General features: G+C 44.0%; 1 protein-coding gene across 1 annotated transcript in view; it reads left to right on the plus strand.

Moving 5' to 3' along the window:
- The window catches only part of LOC115180119 (protein piccolo), a 38591-nt gene extending 16366 nt beyond the window's left edge, over positions 1-22225 (plus strand). The window contains exons 6-25 of the mRNA XM_029742019.1: positions 1650-1718; positions 2574-2662; positions 2937-3012; positions 3627-3752; positions 6933-7041; positions 7699-7766; positions 8025-8263; positions 8527-8577; positions 8704-8834; positions 10505-10531; positions 11392-11485; positions 11680-11751; positions 11930-12230; positions 12920-13132; positions 14432-14638; positions 16553-16691; positions 16790-16851; positions 18836-18970; positions 19244-19389; positions 20843-22225. Coding sequence (XP_029597879.1) covers positions 1650-1718; positions 2574-2662; positions 2937-3012; positions 3627-3752; positions 6933-7041; positions 7699-7766; positions 8025-8263; positions 8527-8577; positions 8704-8834; positions 10505-10531; positions 11392-11485; positions 11680-11751; positions 11930-12230; positions 12920-13132; positions 14432-14638; positions 16553-16691; positions 16790-16851; positions 18836-18970; positions 19244-19389; positions 20843-20986 — 2498 coding nt within the window. The 3' untranslated portion in view covers positions 20987-22225. The remainder of the gene's footprint in view (positions 1-1649; positions 1719-2573; positions 2663-2936; positions 3013-3626; positions 3753-6932; positions 7042-7698; positions 7767-8024; positions 8264-8526; positions 8578-8703; positions 8835-10504; positions 10532-11391; positions 11486-11679; positions 11752-11929; positions 12231-12919; positions 13133-14431; positions 14639-16552; positions 16692-16789; positions 16852-18835; positions 18971-19243; positions 19390-20842) is intronic.
- Positions 22226-22458: the final 233 nt, after the last annotated feature.

Genomic DNA, 22458 nt, shown 5'->3' on the forward strand with positions numbered 1-22458 from the left:
TCCAATATACCACCCAATATACCACCCAATATACCATCCAATATACCACCCAATATACCACCCAATATACCATCCAATATACCACCCAATATACCACCCAATATACCATCCAATATACTATCCAATATACCACCCAATATACCACCCAATATATCACCCAATGAACCACCCACCTGCACCAACCATGACTTTTGACTTTCTTTATGTCTTATCTGTGTCTTTACTGGTTTCTTCATCTATTGTCTATTCTGAATGTATTCCTTCCCTCTTCCTTTGATTTGATGTATTGGTCTCAATACAAAGGACAAGTTGACTTTACTGAATGTAATTACTGTATTTTGTATTTGTCTATGTTGATGTCCTTTGGTGTTTAATCCCTCATTTGGGTCTCTTCTGGTTTCTAAATGCATGTGATTGTGTCTGCGTTGGAATCATTATGTAATATATATTTTCCTATTTAATCTCTATGTATGTTACTCTAGAATGTCTATCACTTATAGATATGTAGAAGGTATCCTTCCTCCAATAGCATTCTCTCTCTGAAACTGATCAGCAGTTTAGTTTTGTTTGCGAAATGTTGTCATTTCTGCTCTATAACTGACATACTTGAAAATATGGTTTTGTACTTTAAGTCCTAGAGGACTTCTGTAGTATTTCACAACTTGCTTGTTTATGTAATGCCAGGTGTTGGGAGTAGAATAATCCCTCTACTTGAAAGCTCAGGTCAGATTGTGCAGGGAAATGGGAAAAGAGCCTCGCTTTCTCTGAGATGATAAATTGAAAAAGTGCCTCTGGCTAGCAAAATGTTATGGAATGTGTTTATTGCTTTGTCCTTCAGATATTTGATGTTTATTTCAAATTCAGTACTTCAATTGAGGACAAAATATACATAATAGGAATGTGTATCTGTGTGAACACTGCACGTTATGTTACATTATACATTATCTATTTAGACTATGATACGCCTATTACAGATCTATTGGAAGGTTTAAATGTATTTTGTTGTGGTAGTTAGGTACATACAGTATTATCATTGCATCAGTGCAGTATTTCTTATTTGGATGATATACACTTGACAATTTCCATATGATATGGGAAGGATCCTTTTTCTCTTTTCTAGAATTCTTTCTCACTTTCTTGCATGTCCATCTCTAAGGGTTTTCCAATGCATGTTATGTTAATGCATGTTCCGTTAATCTATAATAAATACATTTAATTTGCATGTGTTTGTCTGAATACGAGCATGGGTGTCATACCTTTGTTGTACATGTTGCATGGGGAATATAATGTTTATTGTAGCATGAACAAAGCTCTTCCTGATTCTGTGTTGTCACTCTTTATCAGGGTCTTTTACGCATGCTCCAACAAAATGCAGGCATTACACTTTTCTCTTTTCTCTCTCCATCTCTATTCTGCTGACAACCATGTCTATTTTAAAACAACCCCTTCATAACACTGTTTACTTGATTTCATATACATATGAACAAAAAAATCTATGACTGTGCCAATAGTTCTTGTCATGACAGGAAGTAAACACCCTAGTCCCTATGACCCTATCCCATAATAAGTGTGTAGAACTTGACCCTTTGATCTACATGATGTCATATGGGGCAGAAAACTCCATGTTTATCAATTTCCCTTGGTTACAGCCCTAAGTGACTCCATGCTGGCACTGAACAGAGATGATCCCCGACAATCACATGAGAATATCCCAAACGGTAGAGTATTAGTTCTAGGGTGTTCCATTATCCTGCCCCGCCCCTGCCAACTACCTGTCAATCATCTATAAGCCAACATGTAGACAATACCTTAACCATAACCTTAAACATATTAGTTCCATTCTCCTCCCCTGCCCCCTACCTGTCAATCATCCATAAGCCAACATCTTAACCATTCCAGATGTCAACATGTATTTCCAATATGACTCAATGTTGGTAGATGTTAGCTGGCTTCTGTGTACCGTTTGTTCCTTATTGATGAGTCAGGGAGGTTGCTTTACACCAATCAGAAATTCAAACCTGCAGTTTGTCAATGCTGATCTAAAGATACAGAACCGTACATTTATTTTCACATTTACCAGCACTCCAAAAGTGAGCTACACTGGCCTAAACGTCAGACTGTTACCATGGTTACATACTGTACAGTAACTGGTGCCAGTTGTGATAAACTATGGAAAGAAAACGGACTAACCCTATACTGTGCCATATTAACTAAAAAGAGCATTGGTCAGGTTGGCATGATAGTGTGAAAAACATGACACCAAAAACATGCCAAACATTAATGCCAATAAATTACATCTGCGAGAGCTAAGATAAGTTAAAGTTACCCCTGGCGTTAAATATTTCAACAGGAAAGTATTATCATTTAGCTGCTTGTCATTTATATCTTAAAATGCCCTAAATTATTACATTTTTACCTTTTTTGGAGGCCTCTTTCTCTTCCTTCCTGTTTCAACTGCATGTCCCCTCTCCAGCATGCAATCCTCTTCCAACCAATCAGAAAGCTTGTCCCACTGATAGGTTAGAAGGGACTGATTGACAGGGTTAATGATCATGGCCTATTTGTCTCTGAAGCCTACCACCTACGGCGAGAGGAAACGGACTGGTTTGACAAACCACGTGAGGGACGACCAGAGAACGGACAAGGGCCGGACAGGAGACAGGTGACACCCACGCACCCACCCACGACGCACCCACCCACCCACCCACGGCACAAGTCATAAAGTTGAGAAATGCCCATATGCACACAGACTTTTAAACAATGCTTTACTGTTTATTCTTTCTTGCAGAAATAACCCAAACTAATCACATACATATTCATGACTACATAATTGTGGAGACATTTTCAAGCATGCATTTGTATCAGTAACTGCAGCTATCTGTTGAGGTGTAATAGCCTATAAAATACTTATGTAGTTTCCTGTATGTGTCTCTCAGGGGAAGGGTGTTTACTACCCCTTTCCTCACACCAGAGTCAAACTGCAGAGGGATCCCAAGGACCGTAGTGTGTCAGGTAAGGGAAACACAGTTTACCTTGCACATGGACACAATCTGTCATAAACACAGCTGTCTTAACACAGTGACAGGTCTTAATGTTTGCCTTGACCCAAAATGGGGTAGACATTTCGTGGCTCCTCTGTTGATTTGGCACATCTCCACTCTCATCAGTCATCCATCCTGGCTCAAAATGGCGTATCATTGACACACCGGATTAGATTTTTGCAATTAGTCAGCAGGCCACAAAGAAGGTGCTTGTTTATGTGGAGAAGTGCTAAAAGGAACGATTTGTCTGTGGGATTTGGATGACTGTGTCAGTGTGATAAGCGTGTATTTACTCTTTAGTTTAAATGACTGATCTCTAAACGACTGTGTCTGCGCGTGTGTGCGTGTGTGCGTGTGTGCGTGTGTGTGTGTGTGTGTGTGTGTGTGTGTGTGTGTGTGTGTGTGTGTGTGTGTGTGTGTGTGTGCGTGCGTGCACATAAATGTGTGTGTCTACATTCTACTCTGGATACATATTCCTGTGCATGCCTTCTCTTAATGGGTGTCTGACCACTGTACGTGCATGTGTATAGTTGTGTGTGTTCATGCTTCTCACTCATTTGTGGGTTTCTACCTCTTCATTTCCAGGGAATGGATTGGGTATCAGAGTGGTGGGAGGTAAAGAGGTTCCAGGGACCAACGGAGACATCGGAGCCTACGTAGCTAAAGTCTTACCTGGAGGAGTTGCTCAACAGACTGGGAAGATACTAGAGGGTAAGTTAAGTTCACAAATCTTGGGATATACACTGTACTTCTGGGTCGTATTCATTAGGCACCAAACTGACTGAACCAGGAAGGGACTACCTGAACTCGTCCAATAAGAAATGCTTGTTTTCATTTTCTGCGTGGTCATAATGAATATGAAATGGTGCAAAATGGGTATATCAGTGAAGCGCTTATGTTGCTCAAAAAAACATTTGAGAGAGACATTTCTATATGTGAAATGTACTTCCCCTTTAAGAATCAATCAGTTGCAAGAATCAAGTAGTCCAAGCCTGGACATGAGTGATTCTTATCAGAAGAAGGAGTTGTAGCTCTATCTGTCTTTCACCATCTGTCTGTTTCCTTAAATCCGTTTGTTTATCCGTCTATATCTCTCTCTGTTGACCTTTCTCTCCTGTCATTCTCTATCCTTAGTGTGTGTGTGTATAAATGCAGCAGTGGCTCACTGTTGACAGATGGTTTGAGAGGAATCTGACTTGAGTGAGATGTGAGGACTGAGGGGGAACGACACGGTGATGACAAAAATAGAAGTTAATTTGCATTTTGTTTTGTCACCTCCAGGCAATGGTTCATGGGGGGGGTTGAGATATTTAGATATTTCACCCAAGCGCTTTCAGAATTCTGAATGTAATGATATCACAGGTTTTCTTCAATCAAAGCTCAAAATGCATTGTAAGTTTCGGAATGGCTTTGTAAGTTAGCAACTATTACTCCAACTTAGCAATGTTCACATTAGCGTTTTTGTTACTTTACTCCTGTCATCTTGACCTTCGGTCAGGGTTTACCCATATTATTTCACTACTACATCTCTGGGAATGTGCTAAAACTCAGTGGTAGGGCTAGGGCCCAGAGTTGTATAGATCTGAATCCAAACTAAGGGGCCTTAGGCACAACAAGCAGTAAGCATTGTCCATTTATCCCTAGACAGTCTCACTCCTGGCCAGTTGTCAATACAACACTATCTGAAGATGGATGGCTATGTCCTATTAACAGAAATTAATTTCATGAGACTTATTGATTTGACTGGAGGGATGCTGTGTATCTTTCTCTATCTCGCACTCTCTTTCTGTCTCTCTGGTCTCTCTCTGGTCTCTCTCTCTCTGGTCTCTCTATTTCTCGCTCTCTTTTTCTCTCTGGTCTCTCTGGTCTCTCTCTCATTCTCTCTGTCTCAGTCTGGGGGTTGTACAGGGTCCATGCTGGACGGTTGTGAATTAGCACGGCTGTGGCCCCTGCCTCTGTAGGGGCTGTCTGGGGCCTGATGTATGAGAGGTGGGTCGGAGGACTGTAAAGAGAAGAGGGAAGAGATACAGCCCAGAGCCACCTGGTGGGAGCTAGGGCCATCCATCTGTCACACTGTGTGTGTGTCTGTGTTATTGTGTTTGCGTGCATGCATTCGGTGTGTGTGTGTGCCCTCTCTCCCCATTTTTCTTCATCTTTCCCTCCTTCACTCTCCCTCCCTCCCTCCCTCCCTCTTGCTTTATCTCTGTCCTTTCTTCCCTGCACCTGACCAATCTCTCCTCCATCAATTTATCTTTGTCCTCCCTCCCTCCCTCCCGGCCTCCCTCCCTCCCGGCCTCCCTCCCTCCCTCCCGGCCTCCCTCCCTCCCGGCCTCCCTCCCTCCCGGCCTCCCTCCCTCCCTCCCGACCTCCCTCCCTCTCTGATTTATCATGGGCTTGAATTGTAAATATGAATTTGTTCTTAACTGACTTGCCTAGTTAAATAAAGGTTAAATAACATTTTTATAAATTGAATAACAGCTGTTCTTCCTCTGTGTCAGCTGTCTCAGAATGATCTTTAACTACAGGTTGGTCTGGACCTGTATGTGTATTTATCAATACTGTGACAGGTTGGATCTCACCTCTGCACTCGTCTAATAGGTCAGCTGTGGAGGCACCATCTTCAATCTCTTCTGCATACAGTCAACACCTGGGTTGTGTTCATTAGGGCACACCATCGCAAAACATTTTGCAACTGATAATGAACACCTGTGTTCTTCTTATTGTACAAATTTAGATCCAGTAGCTCTCTGTTTCAAGATGTTTTCCCTACTGAACACGGCCCTGATAAATGTCCATCTCCAAACAGTACAGATCATCAATCCTCATTCAAATTAAATACATGTTCTTCTTACTCCACATATCTGCATGCACTCATTAACACACACATTTAATATGATCCCAAGAAGTTGCATTCACCAGAAGTATTTATTATCCGATGACTAAAACCTCCAGGCCTGAAGGAGATGGGTAGCAGCCTAGTGACACTGTTACCTTTCACTCTCGCAGAGCTCATCGTTTTGTCAGCGAAAACGTTACCATGGAGAGCTGCAGCTACGACTGTGTCAGTTCCAAACAAAGTGTCTCTGTGTAAGGTGACACTTCCGCTGAAACTTTGGAACATGGTTTCTCACAGTGAGCGGTGTGAATACAGAACTGTGTCAATTCTAGCAGGTGCGAAGGCTCAGGCCGAGTGTGTGTGATGAGTCATACTGCCATACTGTGTCACTGAGTAACTAGTGTGAAACTCCATGTGGGTAATACAGCTCAGGAGCACCGGCGCAGTCAGAGAGTCTACCTGGCCTACGTCAAGACTCGCTTTCACCTGTGTGAGTGCTGCTGGACAGCACGGAGTGTGTGTGCATTTGCAGTGCTGTAGGACTGGTCTGTGTGTGTGACGTGTGTGTGCGTGTGCGTGTGTGTGTGCGTGTGTGTGTGTGTGTTTGTATTGCTTTGGCCTGATCTGACCTCTACTGACCAGGGTCAATTCCGTTTCAATTCAGGAAGTGAATCGAAACTTCAGTACAAGATGTGAAAAAGCAACACTTTTCAATTCTAGAATTTGAATGTGATCTCATGTACTGACTGAATTGAAATGGAATTGATCCAAACCCTGCTACTGACCCTGTGGTCATGTGGTTTAACTTTCTTCGAAGCATGGGGTTGTTGGAGAAAGAGAGCGTTTATAAGAGGCTGCACAGCAGTGTGTTGTGGTGTTAAAACAGGACTCATTGGTACTCTGTGTTATTGATGATGGTGTGGTGTGTTTCTGTTTGTGTGTGAGGTGATACACTTTACACTTAGCTAATTGGTTTCAGTTTTCGAGTGTGAGAATTAGGTGCGATACATTTTATAGAATAAACGAACTATGTTTGTGTGCGTGTGTGAATATAGGAATGCAGGTGCTGGAGTGGAACGGGCTTCCTCTGACGGGGAAGACCTACGAGGAAGTGCAGGGGCTTGTGGTACAGCAGTGTGGCCAGGCAGAACTCTGCGTGAGACTGTGAGCATATTTTCTCCTCGCTCTCTCCGTCCCACTTTCTCTCTGTGACTGTCTCTCCCTTTCTTATTGGTCTTAGGCTACCTCTCTCTCTCTATTCCTGTCACTCTTTCTCTCTCTATGTCTTTCCCTCTCCTTCTGTTTCTCTCTGTCCAGCTACCTTCCTCTCTCTCTTCTCCCTTTATCGTTTGTCACGATTTGATAGAGGAATTTAAGCCTTAAGATATATATTTGAGCACAGCCACCTACACTCACTGGTAAGAGCCTTGCGGGGGTTCCACCTCAAATACTTGAAAGTGAGCAGTCTTCATTAGCTTCAGTAGTTCTCTAGAGTGGGCTGTTTCTGATTCACATAGAGTACATTTATTTTTAAAATCTCAGTCTTCTCTAAATTCATCTCATTGCCTCGCACTCCCTCACTTTACTGGTGACTTCTCTCTCACACTCATCTCTGTCCTCTCTTTTTGACACAATTTTTTTCTCTTTTCTCTCTTCCCAACCTGTCGCTCTCTCTCTCTCTCACTCTCTCTCTCTCTCTCTCTCTCTCTCTCTCTCTCTCTCTCTCTCTCTCTCTCTCTCTCTCTCCTCTCTCTCTCTCTCTCTCTCTCTCTCTCTCTCTCTCTCTCTCTCTCTCTCTCTCTCTCTCTCTCTCTCTCTCAGAGATCTGAACATGCTGGCTGACTCTGATGGCTCTCAGCACCTTGATCTCCCAGACCAGAACAAACTAGGTAGACTAAGAGCTTAGCCTCTTCACCCCAGGGTCTCCTCCCCCCCTCTGTCTCTGCTATCTTCCCCTTCTCTCTCGTTTTTCTTTACCTTCTCTCTCAACTTCCCCTCTCTCCCTTGACTCTCCTCACTAAAGGTTCTGCAACTAGAATATTTCAATCACTATGGCCTCTACCACAGTGAATGATTCCATAACTTCAAACGTGTGTGTGTGTTTCTCTTTGTGAATTTGTGTCCATACGTGCGTGTCTGTGCTCTAGGTGACAGACCCCCCAGGTCTCCGGGGGTGGATCCGAAGCAACTGGCTGCAGAGCTACAGAAGGTGTCCCAGCAGCAGGCTCCTCCACCTACCACCGCCACGTCCTCCTCCTCCACGGTGGGGGGAGAGAAAGGACCCCACTCTGCCGTCTCAGGCGCCGCCTCGGCCACTTCTAGCGCCATCCAGAGTCCGGGCCAGCCGGGGTCGCCCTCCGTCAGCAAGAAACGCCACAGCAGCAAGGTGAACGGGTGGAGGATGATGTGGAGATAAATTGAACACAGGCGTCATCTTCTGGTTGCATGACTAGAACATATTTTATGTTCAAAAGAACTGTCTAATTTTCAATAGAGGAAATTCTATATTGGCACATACTGTATGTTGTATGCATTTTAGTTTGAAAGCGTTTCTAACTAATCTTATGCATAATTCTGTACTCATTGACAGTTCTTTACACGCACACACACACACTTGCTGTTTCTAAATGTGTTTCTCTCATCTTCCAGTCTGCGGAAGCAGTGAAGACACAATCCCACCCTGTTACTGGAGAGATACAGGTCAGCTGACCAAGCCTTGTTTTGAGATTCCTTGACTCACCACTGCTTGTATATCCATGCACTTCATAAGGTGTTTTACTAAGACCAGTCGTCTCGTTGAGATTCCACCGTCTCTTGATTTTGCAGCTTCAAATCAACTATGACAAGCAGCTGGGGAACCTGATTGTTCACGTGCTCCAAGCCAGGAACCTGGCCCCCCGAGACAACAACGGCTACTCCGACCCCTTCGTCAAAGTCTACCTCCTACCGGGGAGGGGGTGAGTCTGTTGGATACGCTACCAGTAGGGTTTACAACATTCTGATAACTTTCACAAAGTTCCCAGGTTTCTAAATAAAATCCTGTCTGGAAGATTCTTGCAGTCAGGAGAGAATAAGCGGCTTATCCGGAATCCTCCGATCCGGATTTCTGGAAAACTTGGGAATTTTGGGAAACTTATCAGAATTCTACAACCCTACCAAAGAAAGCTCGTCTGGAATCCAAACTGAATATCATTATTTTTTTAAATTGAAATGAAAGTATATACAGTTTAGTTTGCAGGCAAGCAGTGAGGAGTGGTATTCCATTTGGATTCTAGACTAAAGCAGAGAGGTAGGGACAGAAACACTGGAACAAGTCAAGTTAAGGAGAGAACAATCTCTTTGGTGAGAGAAGTTAAGTATACTTCACAGAATACTTCACAGAAGTAGCCTACACACTACAGCCATTATGTAACTCTTTCACTTTTCATCCTTGCTCTGTTGCTGTGCTCTGTCCATCTATCTATGCTCTGTAATGTTACCAGAGCATTTCCTTATCGGATGTGCATCACTGTGAGTTAATAAGGAACTGTGTCATATCGCAGTGGAAGCATTATCGATAGCAGTGTTGAATGGTTGTGTGGTAAAGTGTTACTGTAATTGTGTTAAGTGTATATAAAACACTGGAAAGGTGATTAGTTTAGTTTCAGGGTGTTTCACGTGTGTAAAAGGCCTTGTGAATTTCAGGTCATGTAGACAAACGCATTCATACGGAAGAAATGCATAGAACCAAGATTACCATTAAAACCATGGCTAGACCACTTCAAAAGGAAGCCATTTTGGAAAGCTCAAAACGAACTCCCATTCATCTTAACATCAATTTACGATTGATTTTAGCTGGCCATGGCATGTTTTGTGTTCTATGCACCCACACCTGATGTCAGATCAATTCCATCATGCCACTATGATAAGCCTGTTACAAGCCTGTCACATGACATGAAATGTAATTACCATTCTAGGAACTGTTTCTATGTAGACATTTGATACCTAGTTTTTATGAAGGGAGTCATTAACACCTAATCAGCGTCAAACAACACACATGTAATACCCTAAACAGGATGTAAATGATGTTATATTTTGCCATGCAGTTCTGCTGAGTTTTCCCCTTTGCTCTTGTTGCTAGGCGGAATAGAGCAGGGAAATCGATAAGACTCATAATAGCTCGTAATACGATCCACACTGTAGCCGTCTGGATCTCAGTGCTCAATGTGATTATGTCATGTTGTAATCAGCTCTCCCACTTACCCTACCCTTATCTATGGAGTCCTTAGAGACCACTGGACTTTTATAGTGTTACACACATGCATATACAAGCACACACACGCTGGGGGAAAATACACACTCACAATACACACAGACACATTCCTCTCTCACTGCCCCAACACATATCCTGTGCCCCATGCCCACTTCCCTGTTACTGACCTCCCCAAATACACACACACACACACACACACACCACACTCCCCCCCTCCCCACCACACACCTGAACCCTCACTGCTCACTTAACCCCCCCCCACCCACCAAAACTACATCCACACACACCCCACACACACTCCTACCCCCTCCCCCTGACACTGACCCTTGTTTTTGTATGCTGTTTTTATATTTAATGCATGCTGGACCCATTCAGTCAGGTCATGGTTGTCCAGAATGCCAGGTATGTGATTTGCCCACTCTGACTTTTGACTTTGATGGTTGCTGTTAGGTTGTAGTAAGGTTGGACCTGGATTGTGATGACGATTGAGTTGAAGGCTCAGGGCCCAATGCATGTGGAGCTGGTGACGAGCGTATAACCCCAGCAAGTCACCGTGTACTCACTCTAACACCTTTCCACTCCCATGCATTGTACACTTCTGCCCTATGCCCTCATATTGTTCCCTACCTCCTTAGATTGTGTTCTAATATGCATACTACAGTAGACTCTACCTCTAATCGCTACGATATGACCTGACATATGATTCCCCACTTTCCCATAACTCATTTCCCTACATGTCTGTCAGACATATAAAATACCCTAAATTGTTTTTCTAACATTGTGTTTTACTTTGTACCACCCCTGACGTTGATATTGTGGTTTCCATTGTATCCAGTGTTGTTCCCTATAGTCTTCCATTTTAATTGTGCCCTAAATTGTTCCGTACCCCCTTACATTGTGCCCTACATCTTAACATAGCTCGCTACTTCCTTTCATTGTGCCCTGCACCCTAACATTGTGCTATTGTGCTCTGAATTTCTGTGTTTTGTGTGTGTGTGTGTGTGTGTGTGTGTGTGTGTGTGTGTGTGTGTGTGTGTGTGTGTGTGTGTGTGTGTGTGTGTGTGTGTGTGTGGTTGTGTGTGTGTGGTTGTGTGTGTGGTTGTGTGTGTGTGTGTGTGTGTGTGTGTGTGTGTGTGTGTGTGTGTGTGTGTGTGTGTGTGTGTGTGTGTGTGTGTGTGTGTGTGTGTGTGTGTGTGTGTGTGTGTGTGTGTGTGTGTGTGTATACCTTGCTAATGGCCTGCTCTGTCTGTGTGTGATTCCAGTGCTGAGAATAAGAGGAGATCAAAACAAGCTGGCCAGAGTCTGAACCCAGAGTGGAACCAGACTGTTATCTATAAGAACATCCACCTGGAACAGGTACTGGTACAGTATCACTAACTGCTTTTGGAATAACCACAATGTCCTGTGTGGTTCACGTGTGTTGGTTACAGTGAATACTGCATTTGTGAGTTTAGAGGAATAATTGTGTGTGTGGTGTGTGTGTGGTGTGTGTGTGTGTGTGTGTGTGTGTGTGTGTGTGTGTGTGTGTGTGTGTGTGTGGTGTGTTTCAGCTGAGGAAGAAGCTGCTGGAGGTGAGCGTGTGGGACTACGACAAGTGCTCCTCCAATGACTTTCTGGGAGAGGTGAGAGAGAGAGACATGCATTTTGTCCATAGCACTTCTGTGAGGGTGACATACATTACTGTGATGCTGCTGTAAGTTACCGATAAGTAGCAGCCATCCACTATGTGAGGTTGATGTTAAAGGGGATGTGTGTGGGTGTTCTTGATGTTAAAGGGGATGTGTGTGGGTGTTCTTCTAGGTGTTGATGGACCTGTCCAACACAGCTAACATGGATAACGTCCCACGCTGGCTCCCTCTGAAGGAACAGAGTGAGGGAGAGCACCACCGGCGCTCCCTTTCAGCACAGGGGCGCCAGCACTCCCCCAAGCCCCCCTCGCAGCACGCCTCCCCCAAAACCCCTGCCCACGGTAACCAGGACTCCCCCAAGCCCCCCTCGCAGCACGCCTCCCCCAAAACCCCCGCCCACGGGAACCAGGACTCGCCCAAGTCGTCGGTCATCAAGAGCCGGAGCCACGGGATCTTCCCTGATCCAGCCAAGGGTAGGAGAGGTTCTGTCTTTCCCTTCCCTCTGACCTCTTAGTCATCATGAACAACCTACCCTACTCCTTTCTCTCTATCTGTACCTGTTCTGGTTCTCTCTCCCTTTCTCCCTTGTTCTCTTTATTTCTCTCTCTCTCGTTTTCTCTCTGTCTTTGTCTCTCTTCTCTCTCTCGTTTTCTCTAGCTGTCTTAGTCTCTCTCTCTGTCTGCCTATCTATCTCTCTGCCTGTCTCTCTCTTTCTCTCTGTCTCTCTTTCTATCCCCCCTCTGTCACTTCTCCCTCACTATTCAGACTCACCCATTACAGCTTTGGATTCATGCTCTTTGCTTTGCCATGTTTTTATTTTCTGCTGTTGCCATGACTCCACTCAGCTCAGACTTTTCCTACTCTCAGCTTCCTCCATTCTCGTCCTGACACAACATGGCCATGGAAGGCTTGAAAACAACCCCCACCTCCTCAGTCTTAACCCTAAACTTCATTGGAAAACCCCAAATTTAAGTGGAAAACTTATGTGGCCCAAACAATTGGAAAATACCCACTTCCAAAGGGTCATTTAAACAGGGCGCTACAGAACGTGGCATGTAGCTTAGTAGCTATCTAGCCCTGATGTAAAAACAGAAGAGCACAACAACAGATGGTAGCTTTAATGGTAATAATAGATGGTAATTGGTGAATTTGGTTGTTCTAGACACGCAGGTGCCCACTATTGAGAAATCTCACAGTAGCCCCGGCACATCGAAGCCTTCCCCGTCCGAGGGCCACAGCCAACATACGCCACGCGCGGCTCCACGTGCGGCGCCTCGCAAAAGTGCAAGGCAACACCAGCAGGATGGCGACGGCGGTGTCGCTGTAGCAACGGGTGAAGCTCCGGCTCCGCAGCAACAGCACCGCCTCCAACCAAGTAAAAGACGCAAATAAAGCCTCCGCAGCATGGCCGCCTTGCGCTCATCTGTTCCCCCTTCTGTCCAGTTTGAGCTGTTTTCTTTGTTTTCTCTTTTTCCCCTTTTCCTTTTTTTTCCCCCTCCTTTTTTTATTTTTCCTACTTCTGGTGCCTTCCGTACTCCCCCCCTCTCACTGCTTCTCTTCTGTATGTTCCACGGTGTGTAGATCCAGCATCACACTTACCGTATTCTACCACTTCTTGTTTTAGAGTTTACACTTAAGTTTACTCCTAAGTTTACCTTGTTTCAACGAACCTCCAGGGCCACAAAGATTGCTGTTAAAAACATTTTATACTTCATTGGTTAAACGTTTGATAAAAGGGCAATATACAATTACTACAATTAATCTAACGTTTCTAAAAACAGACACTAAACCCTCTGTTAAATGATGTCATAAATTGGAACTAAACGTTTAAATAACGAATCATAAGGTTGCAGGCTTAATCATCGTCCCTTTGTTTCAAACATTCTTTTAAATGTTCTTGTATTATTTAATTTTGTAAGACAGTTAACACAATGTCACAGAATGACAACGATGATCTTAAACAAGACTGACTCCCGACAAACAAGTAGGGCTTTTGAAAAATCACTTTGGGACCACTTGTGAATCAGTGTCTGAACACAGCACCACTGCCAGAGCTCTCACATGACTAATCAAGCCAATGACTACTATGGTACACACAGTAGACTCAGTAGATTAGTAGACACAGTATATTTTATTCAGTTTGGATTAGTCATGGTGTCATGGTCCAAGAGAGGGAAGGCTAGGAATTACACTTAGATATCACTTGAATCGTTTCAGCTACCTGATCCAAGCATTTACAACGATGAACTCAGAAGAAAGTCTCCCAACCTAACCCTCTCCCTCCGTTTAAATTTCATTATCCCTTTTTTTCCCTGTGTTTTGGACTTATTTTGGTTTCTGTTTTATACCAAAATGGCCGGCTTTCTGAAGCTACTCCACTCGGATATGGCTGTGCATGCAGTCCGCTGCCCCTCTCCCACCCACACTTTTTTTTATTTTTGGACCACAATGCACATCAGTAGACGCCCCACCCCTATGTGATGTGGAGGGCCGGGGCGACTGTGCACCGCGCACTGTGGCTGCATGTGACTGACAGTAAAGCTGGTTTCAATGGTGATGATATTCCTGCTTTCTGAGTCTCCATCTTGCCTGCCCCCTGCCCCCGGTCTTGACCTCTGCCCTCTACCTCCTTGGCGTGACCCTGTCCCACGCCTGCGCCCCTTATCCCCTCCAGTCTCCTACCCCCCAGCCCAAAGAGGCCGCCTCTCCCTGAGGCACCACAGACACACCATAGTGGGCGTGCTCACCATTCAGAAAGCCCAATCCGATTCGCTCCCCGCCCCGCCGGGCCCGGCAGCATCGGCCAATGGGATCCAAGCAGACGGCAGACACCTGACCTTCAGGAAAGCCATGTCTGAAGAGAGGCCACAGAGGGAAGAAGGTGAGAGTCGCACGTCTCTGTCGTGTGACTGACTGCAAAGATTGTTGCAGCCGGAGAGAGACAGGCTGGGATACTACTAACGCACACCTGCAGAAAGAGAGCGATCTGACACAATACAACAGACAGAAAGAGATCTGACACAATACAACAGACAGAAAGAGATCTGACACAATACAACAGACAGAAAGAGATCTGACAAGGTACAACAGACAGAAAGGGATATTAGGAGAGATTGTGACCAGAGAGAGAGCGAGAGAGAAAGAGCTAACACACAGCCACACAGCCAGCCACACAGCCAGAGATTCATGCAGCGAGACACAATTTCTTAATGACCGCGGACACAGTTTGCTAATACCAGGAAATAGACTATCAATCCAGGGCTCCGGCATTGTTCCCTAACAATAAATCATGCTTTGACAGCAATTACCATAAAACCATTAAGCAATAGGCCCGAGGGGGTGTGGTATATGGCCAATATACCACGGCTAAGGGCTGTTCATAAGCACAACGCAAAGCAGAGTGCTAGGACACAGCCGTTAGCCGTGGTATATTGGCCATATATCACAAACCCCCGAGGTTCTTTATTGCTATTATAAACTGGTTACCAATGTCATTAGAGCAGTACAAATAAATGTTTTGTCATACCCATGGTATACGGTCTGATATAACACGGCTGTCAGCCAATCAGCATTCAGGGCAGTTTATAATACTTTATAAAGTACCTGTACACTTTTTTACTCCGTTTTTCCCTTGGGTCATTAAATGGTATTAGCAAACGTTTATTTTTTCTTATCGTGTCGAGAGGCCTGAGAGAAGAGCGTCGGCATAGATCCAGTTTCATGTCACGTGACTCACACATCCCACGCCACGCCATTCACAACCAACCAGTCATACTCTATATCTATCTCACCACTGCACTTATGTAACAGAGGTGGTTTTGTGTATAACCTTGCCAGACCTAAAGAAGTGATTTTAACTTGTTTTGGCATTTAGATCTCAGAGCTAATGCCTAGGCTTTAGCTCAGCTGGCTAACACAGTCTTGTGGAACAAAGAAGACCCAGGTCAAACCCAGTCAGTTACACACTTACTTACTGTAGAAGTTGCTGTGAATATAAACAGTGCATTTATTATACGTAACTTTTGCAAAGCAAACACATAAATAGGCATTTAAACAATTCAAGTTTTGAAACTACGATCAGTTACTAAGATGTAATTGTGATGATTGCATAACAAATGTAAAATTGCTCATAAGAAACTTTACGTCAATGTGTTTTAGAGTAAGATGATTAGTTAGCCCCACAAAGCAGAGACACACACGTAGTCCAACATTTAGATTACTAACGCGTAATAGGGTCTGTGGGTCTTTTGTTTGGTCTGTTGTGAACATATTTATGTTGCTTAATGTTTGATACTGTTTCTCTGGATCGTTATGTGTGTATGTCCTTGTGTTCTCTCTGTGTGTCCGATGATGAAGCCGTTTGAAAAGGTTGTCCTGTTTATGTGTGAGGGATGATACTGTATGTATGTTACTACATCTGCCCATTCATGTATGTTTCATGCCTGTCTTCTATAGTATTGTGGTGCTATTCATAATGACAATTTGGTGTGTATTGGGGGAGAGGTGTTGGCTGCCCTTATTCTGTAGATAAGACACACACACACACACACACCATGTTATGTCACATAAAGTGGAAGAGCTATACATCACACTCAAAGTGCTAAATAATATTTAATATGGTAACAGTAGGCATGGGTGGTGTAATACTATATAAAAAATGGAACCGAAGGAGACAGTTACCCAGGCCTTTATTGAGACCTATAGTGCACCCACATAAGGCAGTACATTCTCAACCAGGCCTATATAGGGCTCCCTCTCTCTCTCTCATGACTTGTGTGGTCCAATCTCCATACAGCACGGCCCGGCAGGTCCGGCGACGCCCCGGTAACAGCTGCCTCATTGGACAGCGGTCTGAGTGGCAGTGCTTACAGCCTATTGGAGGATGAGGGTGGGACTAATGCCGTGGACAGTGCCATCTTCCAGGTCCCTCGGTTGTGAGTTTGGTTATTGTATATACTGTATTTTACATCCTAATGTTTTGTGCACTCAGTGTATATATTTCTGTATTTTGATATGATCTTGTTCCGGACAGTGGGAAGATTCCAAATGGCACGGACGGGATGATGTCACCAATGGGCCATATGGACTCTGAGGGTAAGTCACAGTGGTGTGTGTGTGTGTGTGTGTGTGTGTGTGTGTGTGTGTGTGTGTGTGTGTGTGCGTGTGTGTGTGTGTATAGCACCTGGAGGTGGAAGTGTAATTCTATGGTGTGCATGCATGTGTGTGTATAGGTGTGAGTATGTCCTTGTGAGCTTCAGTGTGTACAATATGTGTCAACACCTCCCTCAGATATAACTATGGTTAGCTGGTCTGCTCTCTAGGGCAGGTTTAGTCGAATCCCAGTGTGAGTGTTATGATTGGTGTGAAGTCATAGGTCATCAAGAAGTGACAGCACCAGTCACATTCATCTGACCTTATGAGCATACTTCATACAGTACTGACACGTGTCATGGAAGGAACACTCTAGTGATCAGAGAAGGAAGGGGAGGACCATCATCGTTATTGGATTTCATAAAAATAGTGAAACATTAAAAAGTTATCCTTTTTAGATAAAACAATACTAAATATATTCACGTCACCAAATAATTTATTAAAACACTGTTTTGCAATGAAGGTCTACAGTAGCCTCAACAGCACTCTGTAGGGTAGCACCATGGTGTAGAGGACAGCTAGCTTCCGTCCCCTTCTGGGTACATTGACTTCAATACAAAACCTAGGAGGCTATTGGTTCTCGCCACATTCCATAGACTTACACAGTAATTATCTTCCAGAGGATGTCCTCCAACCTATCAGAGCTCTTGTAGTATGAACTGACATGTTGTCCACCCAATCAAAGGATCAGAGAATGAATCTAGTACTGAAAGCATAAGCTACAGCTAGCTAGCACTGCAGTGCATACAATGTGGTCAGTAGTTGACTCAAAGAGAAAGACAATAGTTGAACAGTTTTGAACAAATTAATTTCTTTAAAAATGAAGGAGAGAGCGATATATTTAGTTGCATTTTTTTCACTTTCACTTAGCTAGCGAATGCAGCTAGCTAGTTTAGCCTACTCAAACAAACCGGCTCAAACAGAGAGGGATGCAATGTTAGCTAGCTGGATATGGCTATCCAACACTGGAACTTTTCCAAGTCAAGGTAAGCTTTTGGTTTTATTAATTTATTGCCACAGGGGCCCGCCGGTGACTGCTAAACTGCTTGCTGCTGACTGTACACTGTACTGCATGATTATAGCGGGTTTATTAACGCATTAGTTCTAGTAGCTATGTTGACTATGACGTTAATATAGTGACAACGATGTAGGCTGTGTGTAGCAGTTAACGGTTATGATATGAAGGTTTGGCTTGGAAAGTTTTTTTTGCCTGGTCACAGGCAGCTAATGTGTTGTGCATTGAAGTCCACAAGCGAAGGGAAAAGGTGAGAGGAGGAGAGCATGTAGATGTGATAAGGGATTATACAACGATCAAAGGGATCAAAGTGAACTGTGTTTGCATGTGATCACGGGTGTATTCATTCCGCCGATTCTGTTGAAAAAACGTTTCTTAAACGGAAGCAAACGGAACGAAACGGGGATCAACATACCTGAATTTGTCCAATGAAAACTCTCATATTCAACTGTTGGACTAATGATTACACCCTAGCTCAGCTAGAGGCAGGCAAGAGTGAATGTGTCAATGTCTGACACTTTGATTACTCAAATTTCTCTCGACCTGTGCACCTACATTGTAAACTTGCATTCACAGACTAGGTTGTAGCAACCTCATGATGGGTACAGGGAAAATTGTAGTATCATGTAGTATCTAAACCTATTGCTGTTACATTGAGCTGGGTGAATGGAATATGAATGACAGTCATCCAATATGCAGTAATAGAAATAAGGCCATGCTCGTAAAAAAAAATGATCGTCCTCCCTCATCTTAAAACGGCACCGACCTCCACCGGTGTGTGTGTATGTGAATTAACGTGTGTGTGTGCGTGTGTGTGCGCGCGTGTGTGTGTGTGTGTGTGTGTGTGTGTGTGTGTGTGTGTGTGTGTGTGTGTGTGTGTGTGTGTGTGTGTGTGTGTGTGTGTGTGTGTAGGTAAGACCCAGGTAATGGGAGAGATCAAGATAGCTCTGAGGAAGGAGCTGAAGACAGAGGGAGACCAGCTGGTGTTGGAGATCCTCCAGTGCAGAAACATCACCTACAAGTTCAAGTCTCCAGACCACCTGCCAGGTACTGCTATATGCACATGTACATTACACACAAACATGTACACACACACACACACACGTTTACACACTCATGTCGATGCACATTCGCTCGCACACACACGAACACTCAAACTGTACAGATACATGTGAATTCAGGTACATGCACACACACACACACACACACACACACACACACACACACACACACACACACACACTGTTTCAGAAAATGGAAGACAACTCTTTTGTGACAAATGTAGTGTGTGCTCATATGTCTGTGTGTGTGTGTCTACAGACCTCTATGTGAAGCTGTATGTGGTGAACATTGCGACCCAGAAGAGGATCATCAAGAAGAAGACCCGGGTATGTCGTCACGACCGCGAGCCCTCCTTCAACGAGACCTTCAGATTCTGCATGAACCCCACCGGCCACTCTCTGCAGGTCTGTCTGTCTGCCTGCCTGAATGTCTATTTACCTCGTGCATCTCTTTCCTTGTCTTAGATACTGTTATTTTTCTTCTTAGATACTGTTATATGTCATTTAAAGTATAATATGTAGGATGCTCGTATGTGTGCTGTACTGCTGCCCCCTATATCACATGCTCTGTGTGTCACGCTGGATATGAACTCTTGTGACAGAAAGTTACATTCATTCGAGTAGCCAGCTCCCACGCACGCAATGTTTGGTCCTGGTTACCAAGAATACTCTGGATAAAAGTGTCTGCTTGATGTCTGTTCTAAACAGGACTCTTCTCTCTCAAATCAAATTGTATTTATCACATGCGCAGAATACAGTGAAATGCTTACTTACAAGCCCTTAACCAACAATGCAGTTTTAAGAAAATACAAAAAAAATACCTAAAATTAAAAAGTCAGAGATAAGAATAACAAATAATTAAAGAGCAGCAGTAAATAACAGTAGCGGGTACCGGTACAGAGTCAATGTGCGGGGGCACCGGTGTCGAGGTAATTGAGGTAATATGTACATGTAGGTAGAGTTATTAAAGTGACTATGCATAGATAATAACAGAGAGTAGCAGCAGCGTGGGGGGGGGGGCAATGCAAATAGTCGGGGTAGCCATTTGATTAACTGTTCAGGAGTCTTATGGCTTTTTGGACCTAGACTTGGCGCTCTGGTACTCTGTCCAGCTCTTCTTGGTGTCTAACTCTTCTCTGTCCAGCTCTTCCTGGTGTCTAACTCTTCTCTCTCCTCTGTCCAGCTCTTCCTGGTGTCTAACTCTTCTCTCCTCTGTCCAGCTTTTCCTGGTGTCTAACTCTTCTCTCTCCTCTGTCCAGGTCTTCCTGGTGTCTAACTCTTCTCTCTCCTCTGTCCAGCTCTTCCTGGTGTCTAACTCTTCTGTCCTCTGTCCAGCTTTTCCTGGTGTCTAACTCTTCTCTCTCCTCTGTCCAGCTCTTCCTGGTGTCTAACTCTTCTCTCTCTTCTGTCCAGCTCTTCCTGGTGTCTAACTCTTCTCTCCTCTGTCCAGCTTTTCCTGGTGTCTAACTCTTCTCTGTCCAGCTCTTCTTGGTGTCTAACTCTTCTCTGTCCAGCTCTTCCTGGTGTCTAACTCTTCTCTGTCCAGCTCTTCCTGGTGTCTAACTCTTCTCTCTCCTCTGTCCAGGTCTTCCTGGTGTCTAACTCCTCTCTCTCCTCTGTCCAGCTCTTCCTGGTGTCTAACTCTTCTCTCTCCTCTGTCCAGCTCTTCCTGGTGTCTAACTCTTCTCTCTCCTCTGTCCAGCTCTTCCTGGTGTCTAACTCTTCTCTCTCTTCTGTCCAGGTCTTCCTGGTGTCTAACTCCTCTCTCTCCTCTGTCCAGCTCTTCCTGGTGTCTAACTCTTCTCTCTCCTCTGTCCAGCTCTTCCTGGTGTCTAACTCTTCTCTCTCCTCTGTCCAGCTCTTCCTGGTGTCCAATGGGGGGAAGTTCATTAAGAAGACCCTGATCGGCGAGGCCTACATCTGGCTGGATAAGGTGGACGTGCGGAAGCGAGTGGTCAGCTGGCACAAACTGCTGGCTAGCTCTGCTCAGATCCACTCCTAAAGAACCTACTATTAACCTTGTCTATTCTATAGGCTCTTAACTCACAGAGAGAAAGACGAGGACGGCTAGGGCGCTCGAGTTTACTGTCTCCATCACTGATCCACTCTTTATGGACCTACTGAACATACTCACAGGTCCACCATTGGGGTGGGGGTGAGGACCGTTAGGGTGCGGGAGTTAGACATCTCTTACGTATCCTGTGGATCTTGAGTTTTGGTGTCAAGGGTCAGGGGTCAGCGTTTTAATTGCTTGAGCTGTGACTGGGGATTGGGGAGAGAACCTTTGTTTGACATGCATTTGGCGATAAGGGTAGTGGGGAGGAAGTAGGTATGTGTTTACAGGAAATTAACTTGTGTTTACAGGAAGTAGTGTAGCCAGGGGAGGGAGCAGGACATTGAGGCAACAAAGCAAGAACAGAATCAACCAGGTATTACACACACGCTCACACACACAGTCACAAACACATTCAAACACACCACAAAGAAAGATGATCGTAAGAGACTGACACATAAATACAGGGGATGGACACGTTTAGATTCTTTCATTGCTTCATTTGACTGGAGATGTTTTTATTTATGAATGAAATTATAACTACCTGTGGATTCCCCTCATGGCTTTGTATATTGTTAGAAGAATTTAATTCATTTATGAAGCATTTTGGGAATTAAATGTTGAAGATGTATTCTATGGAGATTGCACCTCTTATTTTTGTATTATAATTATGATTATTAGAGTTTTATTGATTATTCTCCTCAATTGTTTAAGTACTGAATGATGAATGAAGAATTTTGAATCCAGGGACGCACAGTATATTTTGTGACATACTCTCACTTTAATTCTAATTCTCCATTTGAAATGACTCCCTCATCTGGCCCTTGGCAAGCATGTTTTTACATTTTGGGACAACAATATTTCCCCTTCTCTTCTTTCTCTAGATGTAAATTTAGATGCTGATATGTCAGATATATTATATAAACATTGTTCTAAGTATAATTGGTGTGGTTTAAACAGACTGGGTAGTCTTGTGCACAGGGTCATGTTTATTAGGCACCAAATGGAAGAAAACAGACTGAAACAAGGAGGGGACTACCTGCTGTTGTCCAGGAAGAAATGCTCATTTTAGTTTTCAGTTGCAAAATGTTTTCTGTTGGGTGACCTAATGAACGTGACAGTGAAAAGTTGCACTTTGTATATAGTTGAGTACACTGTCGTTGTGAAAGATAAATAGATATATTCTTATCACAGACAATCCGTTGTGGATGATTGTGGCTTAACGTATTATTTTTGGAATGTGAAATATTGGGCACAGGTTTTAGCTGTGATTCAAGCCTGGTTTGTCTCCTAGTAAGATACACAGTGAACTACTATGCATAAGACTAGCGTAGTTCTGACTTCTTACATTCACACATTTAAAATATCGCTTCACATGCACACTGTCATGTTTTACTTAGCACTTTGTCAAGTTATGGAAT

This window comes from Salmo trutta, chromosome 40, assembly GCF_901001165.1.
Source record: "Salmo trutta chromosome 40, fSalTru1.1, whole genome shotgun sequence".
NCBI classification, from domain to species: Eukaryota; Metazoa; Chordata; class Actinopteri; order Salmoniformes; family Salmonidae; genus Salmo; species Salmo trutta.